This window comes from Lynx rufus, unplaced genomic scaffold (assembly GCF_022079265.1).
Source record: "Lynx rufus isolate CCGP_SWC_20201006 ecotype Redwood Valley unplaced genomic scaffold, mLynRuf1.p SCAF_1, whole genome shotgun sequence".
Lineage (NCBI taxonomy): Eukaryota > Metazoa > Chordata > Mammalia > Carnivora > Felidae > Lynx > Lynx rufus.
The window spans coordinates 121,456,182-121,483,827 of NW_025814823.1; the positions used below are offsets into that span (position 1 = coordinate 121,456,182).

Below are 27,646 nucleotides of genomic sequence, written 5' to 3' on the forward strand. Positions count from 1 at the left end.
GATGAGGAACGAAAGGAGTTTGTTAGAGAGGGCCCACCTCATCTGGGAGGTCGGAGAAACCCGCCTGACAAAAGGATCTCCAGGTTGAGACTGAAGGATGACAGAAGGCAGCTAGGTTTAAAGAACAAAAAACAAACAAAAACAGGTGAAGCGGGGCACCTGGCTGGCTCCGTCAGTAGAGCATGTGACTCTTGATCTTGGGATCATGAGTTCGAGCCCCACAATGGGCACGAAACTCACTAAAACAAACAAGCAGAAACACAGGTGAAGCAAGGCCTCACAAGTACCTCCCCTCAGCTCCGGCAGTCCAGTTGCCTTTATCCCGAAGTCTCACCGGCAAATGCCAGTACTCCCGGTCCACCTGCCACACCTGCACTTGGATCCCAACCCCGCCCAAGCTCCCTCAGGTCCTCTGGGGAGAAGCTTCTCTGGTTTCTGGTGACCAAAGCAGGTTCACTAATTAACCTTGCTGCTCAGCTTGCTTCCTTGATTCAGCATGTCTCCAATGAGAAGTTGAACTTTACATCATCACTTTCCTAATTAATCCCAGCAGGTGAGCCACTCAGGAGACCCGCCCCTGCCCAGGTGAAAGACAGAGCGGCCAAGCTTGTACCTCAGGAATTTTAGCATAGACTCTTCAGCTCTGGGAGCCAGAAGCAGGGGTAATTGATATCCAAGGCCACTGGGGCTTCAACACATGTGCATGCACACCCCGTTGCTCGCTCTCCCCCTCCCCTTCCCCAAATCAGAAAACTAAAAGGGCAAGAAAAAGAGGGCTGTACAGGGCAACAGTCAGGAGACAAGGAGGACAGTATACAGGAACATATGGGGCAGTGTTATCCTTTAATGGCACAATGACCTTGGCCGTGTGGCTGGACACTGCAAAGCCTCGGTTTCTTCATCTTAAAGTGGTAAAACTACTAGCATCTTTCACATAGACCTATTAGAGAATTGAGTGAGATACTCACATACAAGATTTCTCAGCCTCTGCAATGTTGATACTTTGGGCCACATAATTCTTCATGGCGGGAGTGACCTGTGCTTTGTCAGGTGTTTAGCAGCAGCCCTGGTCTCCACCCACTAGATGCCAATAGCACCCACCACTCAGTTGTGGCAATAAAAAAATGTCTTCAGACATCCTCAAATATTCCCCAGGGCCAAAACCAGCCACAGTTGGGAACCACTGATGTAATGGACATAGGGCAGGGCCTGGCATATAGTAAATGCAGAATGGATGGCAGCTAACATCAGGCTTGTGCAAGGGAAATGCCCTTTCTGGGTAGCTACAGCAGACCCTTCTTTCCAAACACAAGCCAAGATTATAAGGGCCTTGGAGAAAGCTGGAACTTTCCAAAGGTGGGATGGGTAGATTTGCCAGTGCCGTCATTGAAATGTGCAGAGATTAATGTGTCCCTGGCTGGAGAAGTTGGAGGGAGCTATATATTGAGTAGGCTGTTAGAACAAGCCCACTTTCCACTCTGCTCAAGGAGCTAATTTTACATCATGGGTAGCAGGTACCAGACCCAGTGCCAGGGTCTTACGTACATCTTGGCGTCCGAGTATTATGAATAGATGTTATTATTTCCATTTTAGATGGAAGAACAAAGACTCAGAGAGGCTAAGTAACTAACTCACAGTTACTCAGAAGTTACATTTTAGGATTGGGTCAGAACCTGGGCCTGACTGTCCTCCAAGTCCTCTTTCCCCACTCAAGCAGCTAGAGTGGGGCTTCTCACATTCTGACTTAACTTAGGAGCAGTTCTGGGACAAGAACCAGGCTTACCAGGAAGAATGATGGGATTGAGTAGCAGTGTCTGTTATGGGCCCAGGAAGAGGAAATGGAGGTACATGTGCCATGAGTTTGCCATCCATGTACAGGCCCATAATCCATAATTCAGTGATTCTATACCTTCCTCTCTGGTGTTATCTGGGGACTACACTGAGCTAAGGGTGCATCCCTGGGTTTATTCAGCAAAAAAGCTACTTTGCTATATACTTTCTCAAGGCATAAGCTGAAAAACAGGTCTTTTTCACAGGTGAGGATTTCTACAGAAGGCACAAAAGGGCCACGTTCTTAGATAATTTCCATGCAAAAGCAAGTTAGGAGCTCCTATCACAACCTTTTGTTAATGCTTCATGAATTTTGTTTTTGATGAGGAACAGTGTTTTCAAAAAAGAAAAGAAAAAGGAAACTTCCAAGGAAATGGGCCATTTTCTTTCAGAGAAAAAAGTGTTTATTATATTTCAAAGCATAAGCTTTGGGGCATATAATATCCATCCTTCATCCTCTCTTCCCACTCCAAAACAATCAAGCCCTGGTGGAAAATTGCACAACTAGATACATAATAAAACCTGCTTACATATGCAGAGACTATTGCAAACACCAGTCTGTCTGCAGACACTTGGGCTAGGGAAGGTGTGCTTTCTCACAGCCGCATCTGGGGCCACCCTGAGGACACAGAGGGCAGAGTCAGAAATGTGAATAAATCATCCCCACTCGCTGGCTCAGCTCAGTCTACCTAACTGAGCTCTTAGGCCTTTCTCTGCCACCTCAGCCTTGACCTGAGCTGACACAGATTACAGAAGTCTCACCACCCTTGTGGTCCCGTTCATAAGCATAGTGTAACTGCCACATGCCAGGCATTCAAGATTTACTAAGTCCCTATTATGTGCCAAGTTCTAGGCAAGCAGTAGGAGACAAACCCTAAACATGTGAACCAGCATGCACTGGGTCATGGAGAGAGTTCATTATTTCAGTCATTCTCCTGGGTCACTTTCAAGTGGGCTGGCCATTAATGAGGTTGGAGAATACCTATCCCATTATTTTCAAAGCCACGTTCCCTATGCCTGGAATCAAGGGTTCGCTGGGCTCTCATCTCTCTACATAAGCAGAGAAGGTGGCCACCAGGAGAAGGACTACCCATCCCAAACTGTTTGCACCAGTGGCACCTGAAAATTATCCTTTGTACGTTCATTTCTTTAAGCTAACAGGAGATCGGCAAGCTACAGCCCACAGGCCAAGTGCAGTCCATAGCCTGGTTTTGCATGGCCCACCATCTAAGAACGTTTTACTTTTTTTTTTTTTTTTAAGATTTTATTTTTTAAGTCATCTCTACACACAACATGGGGCTCGGATGCACAACCCCAAGATCAAGAGTCGCACACTCCACCGACTGAGCCAGCCAGGTGCCCTGGTATTTACAGTTTTATATAGGGGGAAATGAAAAGAAGAATAATTCTCCATGACATGCAAAAATTGTATGTAATTCCATTTTCCATGTCAAAAAATGAACTTTCGTTGGCCTACAGCCATGTTCATTCTTTATGAATTGTCTGTGGCTGCTTTGGTACCACAGTGGCAACGCTGAGTAGTTGTGACAGAGACCCACACAGCTGAAAGTATTTACTATCTGACCCTCTACAGAGAGAGCATACCGACCCCTGGGCTGAAACATTGCCCCCTCTTTGCTTCTCTAAAATGCAAATACCCACTGGTCTAGCAACTTTTGAAGCCCTTAATGCCTTTGTGATACCATGTGTATCTGGTCATTTCTGGCATTGCAGGGAAGAAGAATCACCTGAGAGGGCGCCACCCAAACCCCCACAGTAAGTGGTCTTTGCCTCCAGATGCACATCTGTCATTTCACACCTCATTTTGGCATTTATCTAAATGCTGCTTTATTGCCAAGAACTCCATAAGGACAGCATAAGTGGTGCCTCCTGGCCCCTCCGGGGTTAAGCCCAGTTGAGCTTGACACGAGAGATGTTTAGTAAATGTCGGGAGAATGTTTGAGTGAGGAAGAGAGCAAAACCCAGTGAATGTATATGTACCAATGTATGTGAGTCCATAAACATAAACAGGAAACAGAATACATGTGTGAATTAACGAATGATTAAGTGACTAAGGGACTGGATGAAAGAAGACAGAAATGAGTGTATGAGTGAGGAGATTCTCATAAAAGTGAGAAGTTGAACAAAGAAATAAGTATGTAAGTGAATGTAGGAAGGAGAGATCTATGGGACAGATGGGTGAGCAAGTGAGCGCAGGCTACTGGGTCTCTACAGATGCCGCATAACAAGGACACGGGGTGTCACTGCCAAGTTCTGCTGTCATTCTGCCTGGCTTGTTCATACCCTGCCAGCCATGGGGTTTTGAACTTAATCAATGCTCTCCCTTGCTGAGGGTGTGCCCATACTTTACAGCTTTAGTGTCTGGGGCTTTTGTCAGAAGGACAAAAACACCTGCACCTATGGGCTGGAAGCCAGACAGCCCTGCCTTTGAGACTACCGTCTCCCTCCCATATGTGGAAAAAATAAGCCTTCAGCTGATGCATCCTCAGGCCCCTCTCTGCCATGTACTACAGGGTGAACAGGACCTACCCCAAAAGCTGAGTGCCCCACAAAGGCACACTTTCCAGGTACAAGGGATGGGCAACATGTTGATTTTGGGTGAAGTTCATGGCCAAGGTCATCCTAACAAGGTGGGAAAATGTGGATTCAAAAACACCCTATATAAAGCAGGTCCCTACAGTTAACTCTGTGGCCTCTAGAGTGCATACTTTGTCTGTTTTCTTGCTTTTTGTTTTGTGTGTTTTTGTTGTGTTGCCTGCTCCCTCGCTACCATGTAAGCTCCATGAGGACAGAGACAGGTACATGGAAATCTCAATAAATATTTGGGGAAAGTGAGTGAAAAATTGTCTGGAAAACAAGTAAACCAACCCCTTGAACCAGCTACCCCAACATGACTCCCTCGCCCAGTGATGGGCCTGACCTAACTCTACCACCAACTGGTACGTGTGACCTTCAGCACTCCATTTGCCCTCTCTGAGGCTCAGGGGACCAAATGAGATTATCTTCAGGGTCACTTTCAGCTCCCACATACTAGGGTTCTAAAGCCAAGGGAGGGGCCTTTGGATTTTTTAAGATTCACATGGTTAGTACGAACCTGAGTGCCCTGGCCTCAGCACTTAAGAAAAAAAAGTTTGCTTATTAAAGGGACAGCCAGCCTGTGATGGGGTAAAGTGACCCTGGGTGTGGTGACATCTCTGTTTTGGCCAGTGGCCATCTGAGCATCATGTGTGACTATCCAAAGGTAGTCAGTCCTCTCTCTAAGGCTTTGCCTAGCCTCTGCACAGGGCCAAAGCCCACCCTGAGATCCTGCTGCCCATGCCTCTAGAAAGCTGTAAAAGGATGCCATAAAACCTCCATGGCTGATTTGCAACAACATGGATGGAACTAGAGGGTATTATGCTAAGCAAAGCAAGTCAATCAGAGAAAAACAGATATATGATTTCACTCATACATGGAATTTGAGAAACTCAACAGATGAACATAGGGGAAGGGAAGGAAAAATAAGATAAAAACAGAGAGAGAGAGACATACCATAAGAAACTCTTAAATATAGAGAACAAACTGAAGGTTGCTGGAAGGCGGGGTCTATGGGAAGATGGGTTAAATGGATGATGGGCATTAAGGAGGGCACTTTTTGGGATGAGCACTGGGTATCATATGTAAGTGATGAATCAATGGGTTCTACTCCTGAAGCCAGACTACACTGTATGTTAAGTAACATGAATATAAATAAAAAAGAAAGAAGAAAAGAGAAAAAAGAAAAGAAAAGAAAAGAAAAGAAAAGAAAAAAGAAAAGAAAAGAAAAGAAAAGAAAAGAAAAGAAAAGAAAAGAAAAGAAAAGAAAAGGACACCATGGCTGGGAAATCTCTTCTCAGACCTTTTTGTAGAGTTTCCAGAAACCATACACACTCTTCCTGACTCAGCCCAGCAAATGAGGTACAGGGAGCTAAAGAGGGCTCATCTGGGGGTTTCAGCTCTCACTGTCTCCTGAATCCTGAGAACCCTCCTGCCCTCGCAGTCAGAGCCACTTGGTCCAACCTCCAAAGTACACACACTGCTTTGCATACTGAAGGGACCTCTAAGAGGGCTGGCTCTCAACTCAGGATTTTTAGGTTTGACTCCCAGCTCAGCCTACTTTGATGGCTCTATGGCCTTGGGAAAATTACTTGAGTATGTTTTAGACTTTGAGGTTGTGTGATTTCCAAAATCTGTTTGGGTGTTCCCATTTTATCTCAGTGAGATTATATACCTCTTAAGGGCAGCAACTATGCCTTCTTTTCGACCTGGACCTCATGCTCACCTTGCCTCATCTTGGGATCAGAACACTCAGGATGCTTCTTGAGTGGAAGGCATCAGACATTCACAAATCGCTGCTCTCCAAATGTTGATGGAGGTCTGTGAGTCAAACTCGACAGCAATGGCACACAGCCTCCTTTTGAGACAAATGACATCCACATTTTGTGGAAAACCGTTGTTGGGAGAAGAGGCTGAGTTAGGAAACATCTAGGGAAGGTAAAGAACAAGGAGTAAAACTTCTCCCAAAAAAATACACCTTGATTGTTTGATGTTAGCAAATTCTTACCACCAGCAGAAGAGAGAATTGGGAGAAGGGATAGGTCTCCTCACATCTGCCCCAGAGGGTTTAGACACTGACCTTCTTTATTGAGTGCTGAGGTACCGTTTGAAAGACTGGGGATACAAATACTTCTAGTGTTGCTCTAAGGACAAGGACAGGACAGGACAAAATTAGGGATCCCGTTCTGAATCCAAGTCCGTGTCTTCATCCCTTTTTAGCATGTATCATGACATCTGGAAAGGTTTTACTCTCTCTTTATTTCCTGTCAGATGCAGTGCCCTGGAAGGTGAGATGCATCAATTATACAAACAGCCTGGGGCCCTGGGCTTGTGTGGTTCACTCAGGAAGGGAGAAGACAGCAGAGTGCTCACCCAAAGGGTAGTCAGCCTCTTCAGTACCACAGGCTGGGCCCCCTGGGGAGGGGTGGTGGTCTGCAGTGGCAGCCAATCAAAACTTTTCAAATCTCATTTGATACATGAGAGGACTAGCTTCTCCTGATTTCAGCAGAATCACAAAGACAACAAGCACACTATCCAGAGGGGGCTTTAAAGCACTGGCTTGGAAAATATCACATGTCCTTTTCACACATTGTAGATACCTGAGTTTGTCTTTAGAAAGGACTTCGTAGCCACATTCTGTCAATCCCATGAGAAGGAAAAATTGTCACATGACCAACCACATCAGAGGCCTTAGCTTCTGTATGGGGTGCTTTCCCAAGTGTCACCTATGATAGCAAGGCAGAAGAAAGGCAGACTTGCCAACAAAAGGGTATCAGCCCAAGAGAGCTCCAGATTCTGTGGTCTCTAAGATCATAAATCCTTCATTTACTGAAGGGACTTACTTACTCAAAGGGAGCAAGGACAACTGCTTTGATAATGTGGTGGGCCATTGAGCAATTCTCTTTTTTCTCTTTTTAAAAATGTCCATGGTGGGGTGACTGGGTGGCTCAGTCAGTTAAGCATCTGACTTTGACTCGGATCATAATCTCACAGTTCGTGGGTTCAAGCCCCGCATAGAGCTCTGTGCTGACAGCTCAGAGCCTGGAGCCTGCTTAGGATTCGGTGTCTCCCTCTCTCTCTGCCCTCCCTCACTCACACTATGTCTCTCTGTCTCTCAAAAATAAACATTAAAAAAAAATTTTAAATAAAAATGTCCATTGTGGTTGTGGTGATATCCACTGAGAAAGTTTAAAAAATATTAAGAGACAGCAAACACATGGCAAGAAGTTAACTTTCTGAAGATACCAAGTGAATTTGACGTTGTCAAATGATTTCTGACCTTCCTCAATTCTTTGGAAAGGATTTTTAAAATTAATTCTTAGTCCTACTTCAGTTGGCCTGTCCAGCTATCTCCCCCAAAGTCCCATAAAAATTGACAAGTCCTTGGAGGAAAACCTAGCAAACTTAGCCTAAACCAGATGAAGGAATTTAGGCATGGGCAGGTTCGAAGGCTTGCCCAGGGTTCCTCAGCAAAAGAGTAACAAAGTGGGAGCCAGACCCAGGGAAATCTGAATGCAGCACCCCAGTTCCTTACAATTATGCTATATTGTCTCCTGGCTGATTTTAGTCCGCTACTGTCCCTATCCAACTCTCCCTGTGGGTCCATTTTCCTTAGCCCAGGAAAGAATTGTCAGCCCCACTCTCTCCACTGTGAAAAGCTACTTTCTTAAGACTATGTGCAGCCTATCAGAAGTGAGTAGAGTATTTCTAAATTTCTAAATATTCAGAGACTGCTCTTCTTTGGGATGCTCTTATCTGGCAAATGTGAGGGCAGGACCTTGAGGTAGGACAGATAGAAGATTTCTTGCACAGTCTGCACTATCCTGGTAAGCATGGCACTCGGTACTTAGTAGCTACATAACAAGCATCTTCTGCAAATAAATGCCATGAAAGGACCCACACCAAATTTAAGAGGAACTTTGCTTCTTTAAATTTTTATGACCTTTAATGAAGCCCAATGAGAAGATTTAATTGTAATTATTGCTATGCAGTTCCTTCTCAAGTGGACTGTTATGACTAGGAGGAGGGCAAGGGTCATAATTAAGGTATGGATATACCCTAGCATTTGAACAAGCCCTAATAGTATGTACCCCTTCAGACTCTGCTTTGGTACTAAAACCTACCAGCAGGCTTCTAAGTTCAGGAAAGCATGACATAGAAAAATGGAAAGCGGAGTGGTGGGGCCAGGATCACTGTGCCCAACCAAAAGACCCAGCTTAAAGAAGAAGATTTTGGGGGGTACGTGGGTGGCTCAGTCAGTTAAGTGTCCGACTCTTGGTTTTGGTTCAGTTCATGATCTCATGGTTCATGGATTCAAGCCCTGTGTTGGGCTCCATGTTGACAGTGCAGAGCCTGCTTGGGATTTGTTTTTCTGCCTGTCTCTCTGTCCCTCCCCTGCTCACACACTCTCTCTCTCAAAAATAGATAAACTTAAACAAAGAAAAAGAGTGTTTTGTCTTTGTGGTTTAAGTGTGGGTCGCATTTTCGTCTTTGTCCCAAGAAGCCAATGCAGGGGCGCCTGGGTGGCTCATCTGGCTTTGGCTCAGACCATGATCTCACAGTTTGTGGGTTCAAGCCCTGCATCAGGCTCTGTGCTGACAGCTCAGAGCCTAGAGCCTGGAGCCTGTGTTGGATTCTGTGTCTCCCTCCCTCTCTGTCCCTCCCCTGCTCACTCTCTCTGTCTCAAAAATAAATAAACATGAAGAAGAAGAAGAAGAAGAAGAAGAGGAGAAAGAAGAAGAAAGGAGGAGGAGAAGGAAGAGGAGGAGGAGGAGGAGGAAGAGGAAGAGGAAGAGGAAGAGGAAGAGGAAGAAGAAGAAGAAGAAGAAGAAGAAGAAGGAGAAGGAGAAGCCGCCGATGCAGAGCACAGCTACATAGAGGTGCCAGACCTTACCTTTCTTTGGAAGCCTTAGGATGCTTGTGATTAGCCCAATCCAGTGTCAGGAAAGAGACTCTTAAATTCCTGTCCCACACACACAGTCAGTCACCTGTCACCTAGTCTTCCTCAAAGGGAGTCTGGACTATTGTGACTGGCCCTGGTGTCCTAGAGAATGAACATTTCCTTCTTACATCCAGTCCCAGTAAGAAAGTCCTATCACTGCCCTCCTCTGACAAATCGGTCTTGTCTGCTTCCCATCACATCATAGTTACAATGGCAGCTGTCTATTGGGTACTTCCTATCAGCCGGACGTTGTGCAAAGTACTTTGCATGCATGTTCTGAATGAATGGTCACAAGAATGCTATGAGATAGCTATGACTATTGCCCCCTTTCATAGATGAGGATACTATGGCTCAGAGGAATTAAGTCTGAGCTTCACGCAGCCAGTATGTTACAGTGCCAGAATTCAAACTCACTTCAGACAGCCCAATAGTTCATTCTCTTAGCCATGGCTGCATAGTGTCTCGTGGAGTTACAGAAATCCCTCTAATCAGTGACTGTCTCATAGGGTTTTTCTTGACTAAAAGAGCAGGATTCCGTAGACTCTAGACTTGAACTGGCATTATGGGGATCCATGGTGGCTGGGATTTCCAAGCTTCTATGCAGATATTCCAAGCACCACCGTTTTTCCCCAACAGAAGTCTTCCAGGGGAATAAGTTAATCAGGAACTTATCTTCAGCAAACAGGATTTATGAAAAACATTTGACATCTGGTAAACAGCCATCGGCAGCCCTTTGGGATAATATTATAACCCATAAAAAAATTTAAAATCTTCCCACAAAGAAACCCCAGATTCTGACAGGTTTACAGGTGAGCTCTTTGACTCTTTACAAACTCTCCCAAAGAATGGAAGAAAAGAAGACATTCCCCAACTCATTTCATGAGGCTAAGGTAGCCTTAATATCAAAACCAGAAAACAATGTAAGAAAGGAAAATTTGAATTCTACCTCACTCTTAAACATAGATGCAAAACCCTCGAGTGTATATTAGCAAACCAAACCTGGGAGGTATGAAAATAATATACATCATGATTAATGTAGATTTTTCCCCAAGATTGAAAGGTTGGTTTAACTTCCCAAAATTAATCGATATAATTTATCACATTAACAGATGAAAGGGAAAAAAACATGTGATCTTTTCTATAGCTATAGAAAAAAATGTTTGAAAAAATTCTATATCCATTCATTATATAGATATATTTTTTTTTAACCTTAGCAAAACTCAAATAAAAAGGAACTTCCTTAATATGATAAATGGTATTTATAAAAATACACGGCGGACATCGTATTTAATATTGCAGTGTTAAAGGCATTCCCCTTTAGGTCCAGAAAAAGAACATAATGAATGCCTATTGTGTTTTTGCTCAACACTGTCCCTTCTGGCGTACTTGGCCAATATAGTAAAAGCAAGAAAAAGAAGTAAATGGTTAAGTATTTGAAAAGAAGAAATGTAGCTGTCATTAGTTGTGAATGATACCATCTATATAGAGAACACAGAAGAATCTGGAAAAATATATTAGGAATAAATATGAGTTTAGCAAGGTTACTAGATACAAATCAATACAATAAAGTTAATTACATTTCTGTACTCTAAAAAGAAAACACACAGAAAAATATTTTCTTAAAAAGATACCATTTAAAACAGCAACCAGGGGCGCCTGGGTGGCACAGTCGGTTAAGCGTCCGACTTCAACCAGGTCACGATCTCGCGGTGCGTGAGTTCGAGCCCCGCGTCGGGCTCTGGGCTGATGGCTCAGAGCCTGGAGCCTGTTTCCGATTCTGTGTCTCCCTCTCTCTCTGCCCCTCCCCCGTTCATGCTCTGTCTCTCTCTGTCCCAAAAATAAATAAACGTTGAAAAAAAAAATTAAATAAATAAATAAATAAATAAATAAAACAGCAACCAAATTTTTTAAATCTCTAGGAATAAATCTAACAAAAGACTTGCAAGCCCTTTGTGGGAAAAATTTGTAAAACATTACTGAAAGACATTAAAGAAGACCTAAAATGAATGAAGAATTGTGCCATGTTCTTGAGTAAGAAGACTCAGTAATCTTAAGGATGTTGGTTCTGCTCAGATTTATCTATAAATTCAAGTCCCAGTGAGTTGTTTGTTTGGAACTTAAAGGGTAATTCTAAAATTCAAATTGAAGGAAAGACAATAGCCAAGATGTTTCTAAAGAAGAAGATGGAATTTGGTTGTGGTGAGGACCTACCCTATCAACTACCAAATTTTATTTCAAAGCTGTACTAATTAAGATGGCATGGATTTAGCATAGAGATTCTATTAAACCAATGGAAAATACTGGAGAGCCCAGAAATAGACATAGCACGGAGACTTGATTTATGGCAGAGCAGGCTTTGCAGATCAGAAGGGAAGGATGAACTATGGCATTGGGCTAATTGGGTATCCATGTGGAAAAAGATGAAATTGGATTCCTCCCTTGTCAAAAATCAATTCCAGGTGGATTAAAGACTTAAATGTGAAAGGCAAAACTATAAAACTTTTAGAAGACTATAGAGAAGTACATCTTTATGACCTTGGGACAAAAAAAATCATATTCAAGATTTTTAAAAGTATAAACCATAAAGGAATATATTGTAAATTTGACTATATTAAAAATAAGAACTTCAGTTTATCAAAAGACACCACAGAGTAAAAATATAAGCTACAAAGGATTCATGTCCAAAATATTAGAACTCTATAACTTAATAAGAAAATAATAAATAACCCAACAGAGGGCAAAAAATAGACAAAGGATATGAACAAGAATTTCATACAAGACACAAGAATGGCCCATAAATGTTTGAAAAGAAACTCAAGCTCTTTAGTACTCAGAGAAATTAATTTGAAACCACAGTGAGATATTTCACACCCATCATAGACAGGTATTAAAAAGTTGGGCATTGCCACATGTTGGCAAGATTATGGGGTAACAGGAATTGCCATTTGCTACTGGTGGAAGTGTAAATTGTTACAGCCACACCGGGAAACAATTTGTTATTACCTAATAAAACTTAGCAGGCTCATACCCTATGGCCCATCAATTCTATTTGTCGGTATATATCGTGGAGAAACTCTTGCACAGGGGCCCAGGGGACGTATACAAGACTGTTCATAGCAACATCGTTCATAACAGCCCCAAACTGAAAATCACCCAAATGACACATAAATGATAGAATGGTTAAAAGGTGGCATATGCATACAATGAAATACATGACAGCGGTGAAAATCAACCACAAAAACTTAGGATTGAGCCAAAGTTGCAACTCGCAGAAGAATACGCTCAACGTGAATGCTTTCATACTGTGTTCAAAAACAGGCAAATCTAAACAACATGTTGTTTAGGGATGTATGCCAAGGTGGTAAAATTACAGAGAAAAGCACTGGGATGATGAGCACCAATTTCAACCCTGTGGTTACAGGGGCCAGAGGGAGGGGATCTGATTATGGAGGAATATGCAGAAGGTAGTATTCAATTTCCATTTTTATTCTGGTTCTTACGTTGGGCGGTATGTATACAGGTGTTAGTTTTATTCTTCTCCTTTCAATGATACATAAAATTATATGCACTTATTTGTGTGCATAATGTAATTTAAATTTTCCATAACAAAGGGAAATAACAGAGATGGGGGAGGGGAGGCACACAAAAATCAGGGGCAGCAGAAAGTGTGACCTGCTCAGAGAGCAGAGAAAAGACTCCAAGGCTGAAGGAGGTGAAAAAGTGAGTGGCAGAGTGTAGGAAGGTGAGGCTGGAGAGAAAAGCAGGAGCCAGATCACAGGGGATATTCTAAGCTTTGATGACTACCTCGAAGATGTAAAATTAGTGGTCTTCACAGATACTTGGCTGACCTATGTTCTTAAGATTTTTTTTTTTTTGAGGTAGAGCTAAAGGGACTGCTGCCAACTCACATATGAGCTCTCTTTTTCAGACGGTGTTTTCACTCACAGGACAGGTAAGTAGCACTAGGTGGCCACTCTTTACTCATTGGGCTGGGTTGCCTCTGAGATAGGTTAAGACGGGAAGGAAGGGGAGAGCAATCTGGCAGAAGGAGCCCTGACTCTGTTTGGGCCTTGGTTCTGCCAGAGAAGGAAGAAGAAAAACAAACAAACAAACAAACAACCATTATTCTACCTGCTGTCAGATCTATTCCACATTACGTGGGGCCTTGGGCATGGATGGAAGTCATCATGAATAGAATAGATCTATGAGCATAAAAACAGAACACTGAATTTGACTGGGTGGCTTTTTTCTAGGATATACAAATCTGCCTTATACATATGACCGCATTAGCCGTGTTGAGATCTAGAAATGTTAACCTTGGTGTCCTACAGAACACGCTCTGAGCATGGGGTTCTTCCTGGCTACCCATTTGCTGGCCACCTCCACAAAATCATGGAATCTTTTTATCTCAGTTTCTTCATTGGGAAAAATGGGGATAATGACAATGAGAATGTTATGTAAGTTAGCATTAGAATCATAGGGTGTGAGAGTGAAATACCTCTTGGAGATCAAGGCAAGCCTCTCCTGGCAGTGCCCAAAGCACCTTGAACTTCCCCTACCCCAGCACACGTCATGCTTATATGCTTATGGATTTCACTGTCTTCCCTGGTATATGTGGTGAATTGCACATGAGGAAGGAGCCCCATGTGTCTCATTCACTGCATTAACCCCAGTGCTAGAACCATATAAGGTCCACACAAGGCAAGTGCTGAATGTGACTCTTAAGACTCCTTTAATCTGTAGAGGAAAATGGGTTTTTAACTTTATGAAGCTTGATGGCCAACTCTGGATTATCCATGGTGGTGGGTACAAAAACTATCATAAAAATACCTAATTTTCTGTCTTGAAAACGCAGCCCTTCTCCTAACCCTGAGTGAACCCTCTGTAGGTTCGAGGCCCTTGTTAGCTCCTGGGAATACTGAGATACAGAAACACAACAGGCTCCAGAGTAGTTTACACTGGAGGAAGACAGTCATCCTGTGCCCACTAAGTTACTGAAAGGCATGAACCCGGGAAGAAATAGCTGAGTGCCACCATATGAGTTGGAGAGAGACAGCAAACTTGCATTTTGGAGAGCTGGGGACACTGTCCTCCAGAAGAATAGGGTTGCTTCTTCCTATCCCCCATCACATTCTTGGGTCCCACTTTCAGGCCAGATCTTGCAGAGCTGTTGCATAAAAGGAGATGGATGTTCCATCCTCACCCTGTACAGTAGCTAATCTCTTTCCAGATGGAAATAAGTACTATTTATTGAGCTCTTACAGTATGCTAAATAACTTACATTGATCACTTCACTTAGTCCTAACAACTCCGACAGAAATACCATTATTGCCCTCATTTTATAGATGAGGAAGTGGAGGGGTGCCTGGGTGACTCAGTCGGTTAAGCGTCTGACTTTGGCTCAGGTCATGATCTTGCGGTTTGCTGAGTTCGAGCCCCAAGTTGGGCTCTGGAGCCTGCTTCAGGTTCTGTGTCTCCCTCTGTCTCTGCCCCTCCCCCACTTGTGCTCTGTCTCTCTCTGTCTCTCAAAAATGAATAAATGTAAAAAAAAAAAAATTTATAGATGAGTAAGTGGAGGACCCTCCGAAGAGAGTCACTTGCCCAAATCACAAACCCTAGTAAATGCTAGAACCACATGGCTGAATACTAAGCTAGACTTCCCCTCCAGATTCTGAGATAGCGCCACATCCTGCACTCCCTGTATGGCTGATGGTGAAGGTGCAAGGCCAACAGAACATTGCCACAACTCTGCAGGCTGCAGGCCTGTTTCCTCCCTCATTTAATACCCCAGAACCTGAAAACGCCTAGAAGCCACACAGCTGTGGATTCTTCTGCTACTGATAAAGACTTCTTTTAAATGAGTCATTTCCTTCAAAAAAGAGGAAAAACTGTTTTCACATTGTAGCAGAAATATCCACCCCCACCCTCAAATACACATCCTGTCTGACCCTGCTCAAGCCCCCAAACGCTATGCCAGGAAGCACCAGTTGCTGGAGGGCCTTGCATCTGGCCTTAGGTTCCTTGTTGATATAGGGACCTGAGGTCACAACTGACCGCAGGGAACCACCTGCCAGAGGCCTGTTCACTTAGTCTGGTGGAACATACATGCCTCCTCAGAAGTTGGCCATCCACCTGGTTGTCCCCCATTTTTCCAGTGGGGCCTTCATTTCTGTCTTGTTCTGTCTGTCCTCCTTCCCTACCAGGCTCTCTCTTCTCTGCCCTTAGCTATCTTGCTCTTTCCCTTATCACCTCTTTTATTCTTCCTTCATTCTTGTTCATTTTCATTTGCACCTTATTTATTGAGCTTGTGTCTGATACATAGGTTTCCATTCTTGATTTCTCTCCTATTCAGGTGGCCCTCTGCTATGAGGGTTGCTTGCTAGCTGCCCAGTAATAAGCTGAACCATCCCTGTGCCCTCCTCTGACCAATCCCAGAGCTTGGGCTGGGTCAAGCTCAGGCTCCTTGGATTTTCCTGCCAACTAGATAATATATTCCTATTTTTTATCAGCTTTATTGAGCATAGTCACATCCAATAAAGTTCAGCGATTTTAAGTACACAGTTCAGTGACTTTTGGCAAATGCATAAATGCATATGATGACTACCAAAATCAAGACAAAGAACACTTCCATCACCCCAGAAAGTTTTTTGCCATCAGTCAATCCTCTCCCCTCACTCCTGGCCATTGGCAGTCCTCCATCTGTTTTCTGTCACTAGTTTGGGTATTTTTAAGAATGTCCTACAAATAGCAAAGTAGAATATGTAGTCTTATGTGTCCTGCCTCTTTTACTTAGGATGATGTTAAGATTACCCATGCCATTGCATGCATCGCTGAGGAACATTACCCTGTGGTTTTACCGCAATTTGTTTATTCATTCACCAGTTGATTGGCATTTGGGTTGTTTCCAGTTCAGGGCTAAAATGAAGAAAGCCGCTAAGAACATTCATGTCAAGTCTTTGTATGGACGTATGTTTTCACTTTACTTTGATAACTGCTTGTGAGTAGGGTTGCTGAGTAGTGCATAAGTGTATATTTAACTTTATAACAAACAGCCAACTTGTTTTCCAAAGCAGTGGTGCCATTTTACCTTCCCACCAGCAGTATGTAAGAGTTATAGTTGCTCCACATTCTCACCAGCACTTGGTAGGGTCAGTCGTTTTCATTTTAGCCATTTTCATAGATGTGTAGTGGTACCTCATGGTAGTTGTAACTTGCATTTTCCTGACAATTACTGGTGTTGAGCATCTTTTCATGTGCTTCTTGGCCACTCAATCTCCTTTTGTGGTATCTTTTACCCATTTTTTATTGGATTGTCGTTTTCTCTGTGGGTTGTAAGAGTTTTCTGATATTTTTTTCATCTGCCTTTTCTTCTTTCTTCCTCATTCTATCCCTCTGGCTCTGTTTTTTTCTCCCACTGTGTCCCGGTCCCAGTTTCTGACACCTCCCCCACCCCCAGAGCTGTCCACTATCTCCCCTTCTCTCCTCCCTCCTTCTTGGCCTCTTTCCTCCTTGTTCATGGATGTTCTCCCTTCACCTCCAAGACATCTCAAAACCTGAGAATCTGGCCTCACTTCCTCTTCCATATTAGAAAGAACCCACTAAACACAAGCCCACTGATTTCAGTCCTGGCTAGGTTCAGTGTTCCAAATAGGAGGAAGGACTCCCCCCCCCCCTCCAAATGAAGACCTAGAGAAGTAAAAAGACATAGCCTAGTGTAATGGAGGGATGGCTTTGCATTCTGACATCTTTCTCTTCCCTAAATGATTAATAGTGTTTATAGATAGAAGGGCTTATTTTACTCAAGCCTAACACTGGAAAGTCATGGGTGTTAAGTGCATCCTGCTTAATCAGTGGTCCAACAGTCTCCACAAACATAAGATTAATTGTTCTCATAACAAGGCTCTCCCTTGGCACAAGTCCCAAGCCCAGCAGGGATTTGTTTTGTCGAGTCACAGGGAAGGAGTAGCCCAGCCCAAAGCTGGCAAACTTTTCTTCTCTCTTCAAGAGAACTGGTGTGACAATATTTGATTGCAAAGCACAAAGCACTTTACACAGTGATAGAGAACACAGGATGGGTGACTGTGGAATTTTTTTTTAAGACCTTGCTGAGATATGCCTCACAGGCCGTGAAGTTCACTCATTTTAAGGTGTACAGTTCAGGGGCACCTGGCTGGCTTAGTCAGAAGAGTGTGCAACTCTTGATCTCGGGGTCATGAGTCTGAGCTCCACAATGGGTGTGGAGATTACTTTAAAAAGTGTATAATTCTGTGGGGGTTTTTTTTATATTTTTATTTATTTTTGAGAGAGAGAGAGAGAGAGAGAGAGAGAGAGAGAGAGTGCACGAGTCGGGGAGGGGCAGAGAGAAAGGGAGACACAAGATCCGAGGCAGGCTCCAGGCTCCGAAATGTCAGCACAGAGCCCAATGTGGGGCCCGAACCCAGGAACCTCAAGATCATGACCTGAGCCAAAGTCGGACACCCAACTGACTGAGCCACCCAGGCGCCCCGGTGTTTTTTAAAATATAGTCACAGGTATGTGCAACCATTACCACAACTTTATATCATTTCCTCACCTCCAAAAGAAATCCTGTACTCTGTGACCAGCACTCCAAAACCCTTTTCATCCCCAACCCCTAATCTACTTTCTATCTTTACAGATTTGTCTATTCTGGACATTTCACATAACCGGAATTATATAACACTGTCTTTTGTACCTGGCTCCTTTCATTTGGTGTAATGTTTTCCAGGTTTATGCATGTTCTAGCACGTCTCAATACTTCATTCCTGTTATGGCCGAATAACGTGCCACTGTACAGATACACCACGTTTTGTTTGTCCATTCGTCAGTCAATGGGCGTTGGGGTTATTTCCACCCTTTGGCTATTATGAATAATGCTGCTCTAAACATTTGTGTACTAGTTCTCACGTAGACGTATGTTTTCATTTCTCCTGGGTATGGACTAGGAGTAGACTTACTGCATCATATGCTACTTCTGGTTAATCATTCAAGGAACCAGCAGACTATTTTCCAAAGGAGCTACACCCTATTACCTTCAAACTGCATCAAAGTTTCAGTTTTCTATACTCTCACCAACACTTGCTATCTGTTTGGAATGGTTTTTTGATCCTGCAACTATAGCTTCGAAACGTCAAACATACATGCACAGCACACATATATTTAGACAATCATCACCAGAGAACACACACAAAACTACCAAGTCATGCGTACCAGCATATACCAGCACATACCTCTAGAGTTCACATATGTATACATAGAACCCCGCATAGACATTTACAATCACAAGCTCATGTACAGTCACAGTGCACATGCCTGTGAGTGCATAGACTCACATGTGGGAATGTAATCAGATGTACAGTAGACCAGTGCTGTCACACATGTGCATAGAATTGTCATGGGTTGTGAACAAGCATGCACACAGAACCAGAGACATGTGCACTCAATAACACATTCACTCTTGCCTGAACACACGTATGTATACAAATGACAGTTGTGCCCACAAAAGCAGAGTCCTAAAAAAGGCACACATATATAGTTATCATCACTTACGGGGGTGGTAACTGAACATAAATTGAGTGTATTTACTCTGGATGACAAGGAGATGATTGAGATTACCTTCGTGCTTGGTGTACTGGGTAGGAAGATGTTTTCATTCATTTATTTGTTCTTTAAGCTACAAGTGTATATTGGGCACATAGAAAACACAGTGATGAACAAGACATAGTCCCTGCCCTCATGGAACTTATAGTCTAGTGGTGGGGCAGTCAACTGTGGTATGTGTCAAGAAGGAAATAAATAAGGTAATATGATAAATAGGCAAGGTGCCAGGATAGTAGTTTCCAAGTGTTTTTAGCAGTGTTGCTCACTCTTTTGTCCTGGCGAAGTGAACACTATTCAGATTCACCTTCCATAAGTCACTGGATAAACTGGTGTGTGTGTGTGTGTGTGTGTGTGTGTGTATTAATACTAGCATTATTAAGAGTGTGGGCTCAGGACCTAGACTACCCTGGTTTAAAATTTGGTTTCTTTCAAATTGGGTGATCCGCAAATTCTCATCCGCAATTAGGGATGCCCATAGTACCTTTAGTAAGGATTAAATTAGCTGATACTTGTAAAGCATTTAAAAGTGCCTAGCCAGTGTCAAGTTCTCATTAGTAGCCATGATATCATTTTCTGAATGTAGGTTTCCATAGAGGGAGCAAGTGCACTAGGAGGTGGGTCAGGAGAGGCTGGGGGAATAGATCAAGCAGCCGAGTAGTGTCCTGTTGACCAGCGACTGGATGACTCTTCATCTTCTACCATGTTGGAGCAGTCATTGGGAAGGCAGCCCTGGCATGCCACCCTGGCAGGCCATAAACCAGTCCATCCCCACCTCACTGCCTCCAGCCACAAACCACAGAGAAGATGCATGATGCGTGGCACTGGGCAAGGCTCTTGGTTTCCAGCTGCATCGGGCCTTTCTGCAGCAGCTCTGCTGTGGGCCTGGCGTGTAGCATTCACTGGTTCTGCTTGGCTGTCTTTTCTGTGTAGGTCAGCACTTACCATCCCATACCTGGCTCCCCAGGACATTCCGCAGCCATCGTCAATCTGTCCGGCTCCCAGCAACACCTCTCAGCAAACATGTGAGTAACAAGCTCAGCTCTCCACCCCCGGGTCCTGGCCAGAGAGGCCGCTTTTGCCACCCCTCTGCCTTCAAGCATCACCACTCCCAGACCATCCCATACAAAGAGACAACAAATCCCCTTCCTTTATATCCTTCAAAGGAAATAATGCTGAAAAACAGATTGGCAAGCCACATTATCCTAGCTTATTATTTTACAAAAGTAGAAAGGAACTGGAAGATTAGACACCAAAACATTGCTGGGAGATTGGATACTGAGCAATTTCTGTTGTCGTCTTCTAGATTCAAAATGTTGGGTCATAAATAGATGTTGAAATATAGCATTTTGGTGGAGGGAAACCCTGTAGAAGAGAATACCCTGCCCAGCCCCTTTGATAAAACCTTCCAGTGTCTCATAGTCTTTGGAGTCTAGAGGGACTTCTTGATGTCCAGCCTGAGGCCATACATTGGTAACCTGAATCTGGCAAGCCCACATGGGTTACTTTTAATGCTTTTAGTCAAGCATATATTCTCACTTCCACACCCTCGCTGTGTCTTCACCCCTGGCTCATAACTAGATGTTATCTGCCTGACGCCTGTGTAGACTGCAAACTGGAAAGTCACGACTCTAACCCAAGGACATTTTGCGATGTTACAAACGCATCATCGCCCTCCATCCCGCCATGCAGCCAGGATTCCACTGTCTGCTAACAAACTAAAATCAACTCCTACCTCCCCTCCCCAATGTCTGTTTCCCTGCCTACATTAAGCTAGCTCCTCTGGCCATTCCTGGGAATCAAATGTGCCCCCGCTCTCAGCAGAGGGAACGGATCAGAGAGTCTTCTGTTCTGACCTCTCCTTTCCCTTCACTTGCTGGCTGCAAACATGTTCTGGGGTGATACATTAAGCAGTATGAAAAAGCATCCTGGGCAGAGCCATAATTTCTAGGTTTGAGACCAGGCTCTGCCACTAATTCTGGGTCACCAACTCCTTTCTCTATCCTAGTCCAGTTTCCCCATTGTCAAAACGCCAAGGTGGCCTAAATTAGTGATCTGAAGCTGTGTGGCACTCTGTGGAAGAGCAGGGATGTTGGCTCATCCAATGCTACTTCTATCACTATAGGTTCCATCACTATCACCTGCCTTCCGTACCGACATTTCACGATGAAGAAGTTAGTTATTTCTAACCACTGGGTCAGTGGTTCCATTTCCCTTCACACTTTGCTGGCTCCATGCCCTCCCCCAGGCACGTTCCCCTTCTTCACCCAGTTCCCTTGTCTCCCCAGGTTTGTGGCCCTACACTCCTACTCAGCCCATGGACCCGATGAGCTGGACCTACAGAAGGGAGAAGGCATCAGGGTCCTGGGCAAGTACCCAGACGGCTGGCTCAGGGGCGTCTCCTTGGTCACTGGGCGGGTTGGCACCTTCCCCAACAACTATGTCATCCCCATTTTCAGGTGCGTGCCCTCTATTCTCAAGCAGCGGAGGTCGGGCCCACTAGGCCCAGGGCCATCTGTGGTTTCACTGCTCAAGGACTCAGTGCTCCTTCGGAGCGTAGGCCAAGAAATGGCCTTAGTAACCCCCTAACACTTTTTTTTTAATTGTAGAAAGTTATCTTTTTTAGAGTTCTTCACATTTTACAAACACTTTCACATCTTTTAACTCATTGGATGTGTTCAAGAGTCCCTCCTGTAAGGGAGATGTGATTTTACAGATGAGGAAAGTGATATACAGAGTTAAGCAACCCGCTCAAGAGCTGGGTTTCAGGTTTTCTATAGTACGAACCCCCAAAATCCCATTCATATCCTGCACCCCAACTCTCCTGTATAGCCGAATAATGGGAGCCTGTGATAATCAGAAGACCCCTCAGAGCACTTCAGGAAACTTCGTAAGACACTAGGCCAGTAGGCAGACTTTCCATGACTCAGACTACGACCTGTCCATCCACACCCCAGGCCAAAGGCTGGTTACCCTGTAGGTCCCTGTCCCTAACAGTGTTCCCAACTTTTTTCATTCTCCAGCACACCCGACCCTTTCACTTAAACCACCACCACAGATCCCCGCACTGCCCATGGCTCCGCCTTCCTCCACCCCACATCCACCCAGGCACAGCCTGTCACAAGGCAGTGAGGCCATCCCCACACATCAAACACTGTCTCTATGACATAACTCCAAGGAAAGTGATAACCCATTGAACTCTCTGGGGGGGGGGGTCAGAGCTGGAGTCCTATGTCCAGTTTGCGGGAGCTTCATAAAGGTGGGGCACAGTGTCCGGAGGAGGGCCACAAAGATGGTGAGGAGACAGAACACTACACCACAGTAGACAGTTATAGAAACACTTGGGTAAAGCTACAGAAGACAGGGTCAGAGGGACCATAACAAGCCATGGAGACAGGAAATCTGTTCCATGAGGGGAAAGTGAACCAGTGGATACAACTTAGAAGCTGGATCCGTAAAAGTTTGCACTTTCTAACACATAGATTTTTTTTCCAATAAGGTTGGCTGGTGAGGTGGTAGGACCCCCTTTCTAGGAAGAGTACAGGCAAAGTCTGGGTTTCCATAGATCCAGGCTTAGATAAAAAGATTTCTTCACATGGCAGAAAGTTGAACCGGAAGTTATCTCCTTCAGTGGAAGGTTCTTGGAATTTGTTAGAAAGTTGCAAAATCTCCAAAGGCAAACTAAGGGTGTCTATAGCTGATGCTGTAGTCAACAAATATTTATCAAGCATAAACTATGTGTCAGGCACCTTTTAGACACAGGAGAAACACCAGTGGACAAAACACACAAAATCTCTGCCCACCAGAAGTTACATTCTAGTGGTACAGATAATAAACAAGGTATATAAGTAATGTAAATGGTGTGTTAATGGTAAAGGCCAAGAAGAAAAACAAGAAAAGGATTGAATTAGTAGAGGCGGTGATTAAAATTTTAATAGGTTGGTCAGGGATGGCCTTACTGAGAAGAAGGAAATGAGGCAGGTGTATTCCAGACCAAGGAACAGCAAGTACAATTGCCCTGAAGTAGGAGTGAGCCTGACATGAAGACCAGTAGGACTGGTTTAGACCAAGTCAGGGGGATGTTAACAGGAAATGAGGTCAGAATGGTAACAGGTGAGCCAGATCATATAGAATTTCCTAGGTCATAATGAGGAATTGGCTTTAACGCTATTGCAAGGTTTTGAGCGTAAGAGTGACATGATTTAACTTACATTTTAACCAAAATCCCTGTAGTTGCTGGGTTGAGAGTAAGCTGTAGAAAGGAAATGTGGAAGCAGAGAAACTAATTAAGAAGATACTGTAATACTCTGGGGGATAAGTGATGGTGAATGGAGCCAAGGCATTAGCCAAGGAGGCAGGGAGAGGTGGTTAGATTCTGGATATACTCTGAAGGTAGACACCACAGGATTTTCTGACAAATCAAATATCGGGTGTGAAAGAATAGAGGAGTAAGGTGAGTCCTAGTTTTTTGCCCCAAGTAACTGGAAAATGGAGTTGCCTTTTACTGAGCTAGAGGGGGAAACCAAGAGGAATGGGTTGTGAGATGTGAGGGGAAGCAAAAGCTCAGTTTGCAGCAGATTAAGTCTTAGATGCCTGTTACCAGTCCTGGTAGAGATGTTGGCAAATGGTTGAGTATACAAGCCCAGCATTTAAGGAAGAAGGTCCAGGCTTGAGAACGTATTTAAAACCCTAGGACTAGATGAGACCATTGTGGTAGGATCAATTGCATTAGAGAGAATGACAGTGAGCCAGAAGCCAAATTTTATGTGTGTGTGTGTGTGTGTGTGTGTGTGTGTGTGTGTGTGTGCGCGCGCGCGCGTGTATATAATTTACTGTCAAGTTAGCTAACATACAGTGTATGCAGCACGCTCTTGGCTTCAGGATTAGATTCCCTTGTTCATTGCTTACATATAACACCCAGGTCCCAATAAATGCCCTCCTCAATGCCCATCACCCATTTTCCCCTCCCCCCCACCCCCATCAACCCTCAGTTTGTTCTCTGTATATTTAAGAGTCTCTTATGTTTTGCCTCCCTCTCTGTTTGTAACTATTTTTTTTTTCTTCCCTTCCCCCATGGCCAGAGGGTAAAATCTTCATGGAATGAGTGGAGAGAGGCTGAGAGAGGAAATGGTGACAAAGTGATGGGACAGGTGGTCAAGTCTGATACTATGAGTCAAACTGGGAAGGATTAAGGAGGGTGGGGGAATGGTCTAGAGGTGCCATTGAAGAGCAAGAAGGATATCTACCCTAACTCAGGAACACTTTCTTCCATGGGATCTGACATCAATTCTGTAAGGCCCATGTCTGCTACTAAAGCATTTGCTTATACATCACGCCTTAGCCCAGTGTCCTGGTTATTCCATGAAAACACCATTAGAATAAGTGTGACCATATAATTGATCATCCAAACTAGGACACTTTTTTTAATATTTTCTTTATTTTTGAGAGAGAGAGAGAGAGAGAGAGAGAAACAGAGACAGAAGGAGACACAGAATCCGAAGCAGGCTCCAGGCTCTGAGCTGTCAGCACGGAGCCCGACGCGGGGCTTGAACTCATGAACCACGAGATCATGACCTGAGCCAAAGTCGGATGCTTAACTGATTTAACCAATCAGTCACCCCCAGACTAGGACACTTTTAAGAAAAGAAGGAGAGAGACACACACACACACACTTTCAATACACCAGAAGAGCAGATGTAAACTAAGACTCTCCTAGGAAAATCTGGACAAATGGTTACCCTCACTAGAATGCATGGAGGATTCCATTCCAGTGTATTCCAAGGCTCCAGCTTCCCTTTCTCTCCTTGGCTTTTCTCCTAGGTACATGTATTGTGTCCTTAGGCAAGCCATGAGCCATCTAGACTCACCTGTTCAGAGACAGCCACATCAGACAGTGGATGGAGTTTCAGCCATAGGTTGCCATTGAATCTGTCCCTCCCCTCCAGTTGATAGAATCCGGAACATATGTGTATACTGAGGTGCTACTTACATGGATGTGGGTTTTGCTTCTAGGGAACCAACATTTCCAAAAAGAGGAAATCCCTGTCAGAGTATATTCTCCTGACAGCTGTTAAGTGACAGAGGATTGGTGCTCTCTCTGTGTGAAGTTCTCCTTGATGGTCCCCTGATGCAAAGGAAGGTCCCATCACCAGTAATCTTAGACATGGGTCTATGATGCCCTATTTATCTACCTGGGAGCAGCTCATCCTTGTTCTTAGCCACCCTCTCCTTTTGCTTCTTGGGGCTGAATGATGTGGTCCTTTGTCAGCTTAGTTTCCACTCCTTTTAGCAGGTTGTGTTAGGACTGAGTGGGTTGGACTACATGTGCAAGGCCCCTTTCTGCTCTTTGGTTCTGCATGTGTGTGAGGTTTTCTTCCAATCTCTGTTTTCTGTTTGCAGCGATGCCTCTCACCACCAGCAGCCCCCTTGGGCTAGAAGGCAGCCTTTTATAAAAGAGCCAGGGCTCGAAAGTATGAGGTCCCCCCTGAGCACTGGAACCTTTGCTTTATTAGCATTATGCCCCAATGAACTGGGCCTGCCAGAGCTTGGGGACTAACTCTATAGAAAGACTAGTGCTGACCAAAATACCAGGGTTTTAAGATTCAGCAAGTGAGCCTTTTAATTCCCAAGAGAATAAAAGGCAGCTGTGCCCTCCAGAGCGCCAGCCCTCTCTCAATGCTAGATAGTGACACCCACCTGTCCAGCCGAGTTGACCACAAGTAAATCTCTGCCACTGTGACATGCTTTCCCAGGCCCTGGAGGCAGCCACAGGCTCAGACTGTGCAGAACGTTTGTCAAGTTTCCATCTAAATCCCCTCTGACTAGCGTCAACATACTTTTCCTCCTTCAGGCATAGTCTTGGTGGGAGGCACAAGTTTCCTCTCTTTTCAGAGGCTTAAGAAACTAGCTCCTCCTCATGTCCCCCTCCTCCTCCTCTCTATTCTGCTCTTCCTCCTTATCCTCCCTCTCCTCCTCCTCCCATCACCCCAGCTAAGAAACAGGCTCAGCCCATCTGAGGCTCTCTCTTAGGGCTTGGAAGCTTGAACCAGAGAGGAAAGAATGTGGTTGCAGTTGAAGACCTTTCATGGCAAGAACACAATCAGCAACGTCTGATCAGACCCCTGCCCCCTATCTCAGATATCTGCTGCCAGACTCTCAGCAGCCTCCCTCAGGTCCTGTTTCCAAGGCCTCTCTACCCCTCATGTTCTCCCAACACAGTCCCTTCTGTCCAGTAGCCAGGATATTCCTCTTTCTTACAACCTTCACCAGGCACATGCGCCCCCCTGGTGCCTTATGGATGGAAAAAGCAATACAGGGGCCAACACTCGGTTCTTTGAACTTTCTACACAGAACTATATAAAGTTGCCAGGGTGCAAGCTTTCCCTTACCAGGAGACTGCTGCCAGTGGTGAGTACAGTAGAGCCGCAAATGCCCCTTCACGTACGGCGGGGGGAGGGGGCTAGGTCTTATGGGTTCCTATGACAGACAGGAAAGGGGACACAGACCTGCACACTCAAAGCAGCACAATGGAGCAAGTTGGAGGCAATAGCACTCCTTCCCCCCCAAACCCCTCTTTCAGTGTCTCCATCTGGAAAACAAGGATCTGGAGTGTAATGGGGATTAATTAATATATGTTCACAAAGTACTTTGATATTAGAAGAAAGCGCTGGGTAAGTGCTGAGCTTTTTGCCAAAAGACAGAGAGGGACTCCTGTTGGAAGGACGACTTTGGATTTAAGAGTTTTTGGAACCTGACCTAGTGCTGGGCTCAGAAAAATCAGGTTGCAGCTCGGTCTATCAACAGTCATTCAGAGAAGAGACTTGTGGAATAAGGCTGGCTTGGGCCTAATTAACTGTATTCTGTGCTTGCTGCTGCTGGGAATGGTTATGGAACCTGTCTTTCCTGTGGCCAGCCCATTTTACAGCATCCAACACCTTCAGGCCCCCCATTCAAAAAACAGGCAGATCTAGCACATGACCATGGAGGCCAAGGCCAAGGATTTCTCTCCACTGCCAGCCGTTAGCTCCAGAATAGAGTGGGAGTTCTTACTGGCAGGAAGCCTGCACCCCTTTACTGATGACATCACCAGGGACCAGAGGCAGGTTGATGGCTGTGGATAGAAGTCCCATCACTGTAAGCATCATTCCTGGGCATTTGGCTGCATATGCTTCTTGGGCAGAGTTGGTCACGTTAAATAACGCCTTACCTATCTTTGTACCACTGGCTGGCTCGTTGTTAAGCTCCACATCACTTTTTTCAGCCAAAGAAGGAGAGAAAAGGAGGAGAAGAAATAAAGGGAAATGACTGTAGGCATTAATGGGAAGGCCATCAGGGAGGGCATCTCTGAGCCAGGGTCTTGGTTGAGTTGGTTGTTCCCAGGGAGGTTATTTCATCATCCGATGACAAGCTGATCGATGGACTGCTCAATCGGGGCTGTGATTTTGGGGTAGGATTGGTAAAAGGGCAAGAAGGGCATGTAAAATGCCAGCCATTCCCCATAGGGTTCAGGGAGTAGCAATCTGGAAGCGAGTGACTGGAGATTGGTGTTTTATAAAACTTTAATACTAGTCTTAAAAGTCAGAACCCAAGGCTGAAAAGGGAGGGTCTTCCAAAGGCATGTGTAGGGCCTCCCCACTGCTTCAGTTTGTTTCTTTCAAGCAGGAT

At 44.6% G+C, this 27,646-nt stretch overlaps 1 protein-coding gene across 1 annotated transcript in view; it reads left to right on the top strand.

The window, feature by feature from the left end:
* SH3RF2 (SH3 domain containing ring finger 2) overlaps positions 1-27,646 on the top strand; it is a 111,510-nt gene that overhangs the window by 75,367 nt on the left and 8,497 nt on the right. Inside the window, exons 5-6 of the mRNA XM_047101944.1 lie at positions 19,916-20,007; positions 21,271-21,441. Of these exons, the coding sequence (XP_046957900.1) occupies positions 19,916-20,007; positions 21,271-21,441 (263 nt within the window). The remainder of the gene's footprint in view (positions 1-19,915; positions 20,008-21,270; positions 21,442-27,646) is intronic.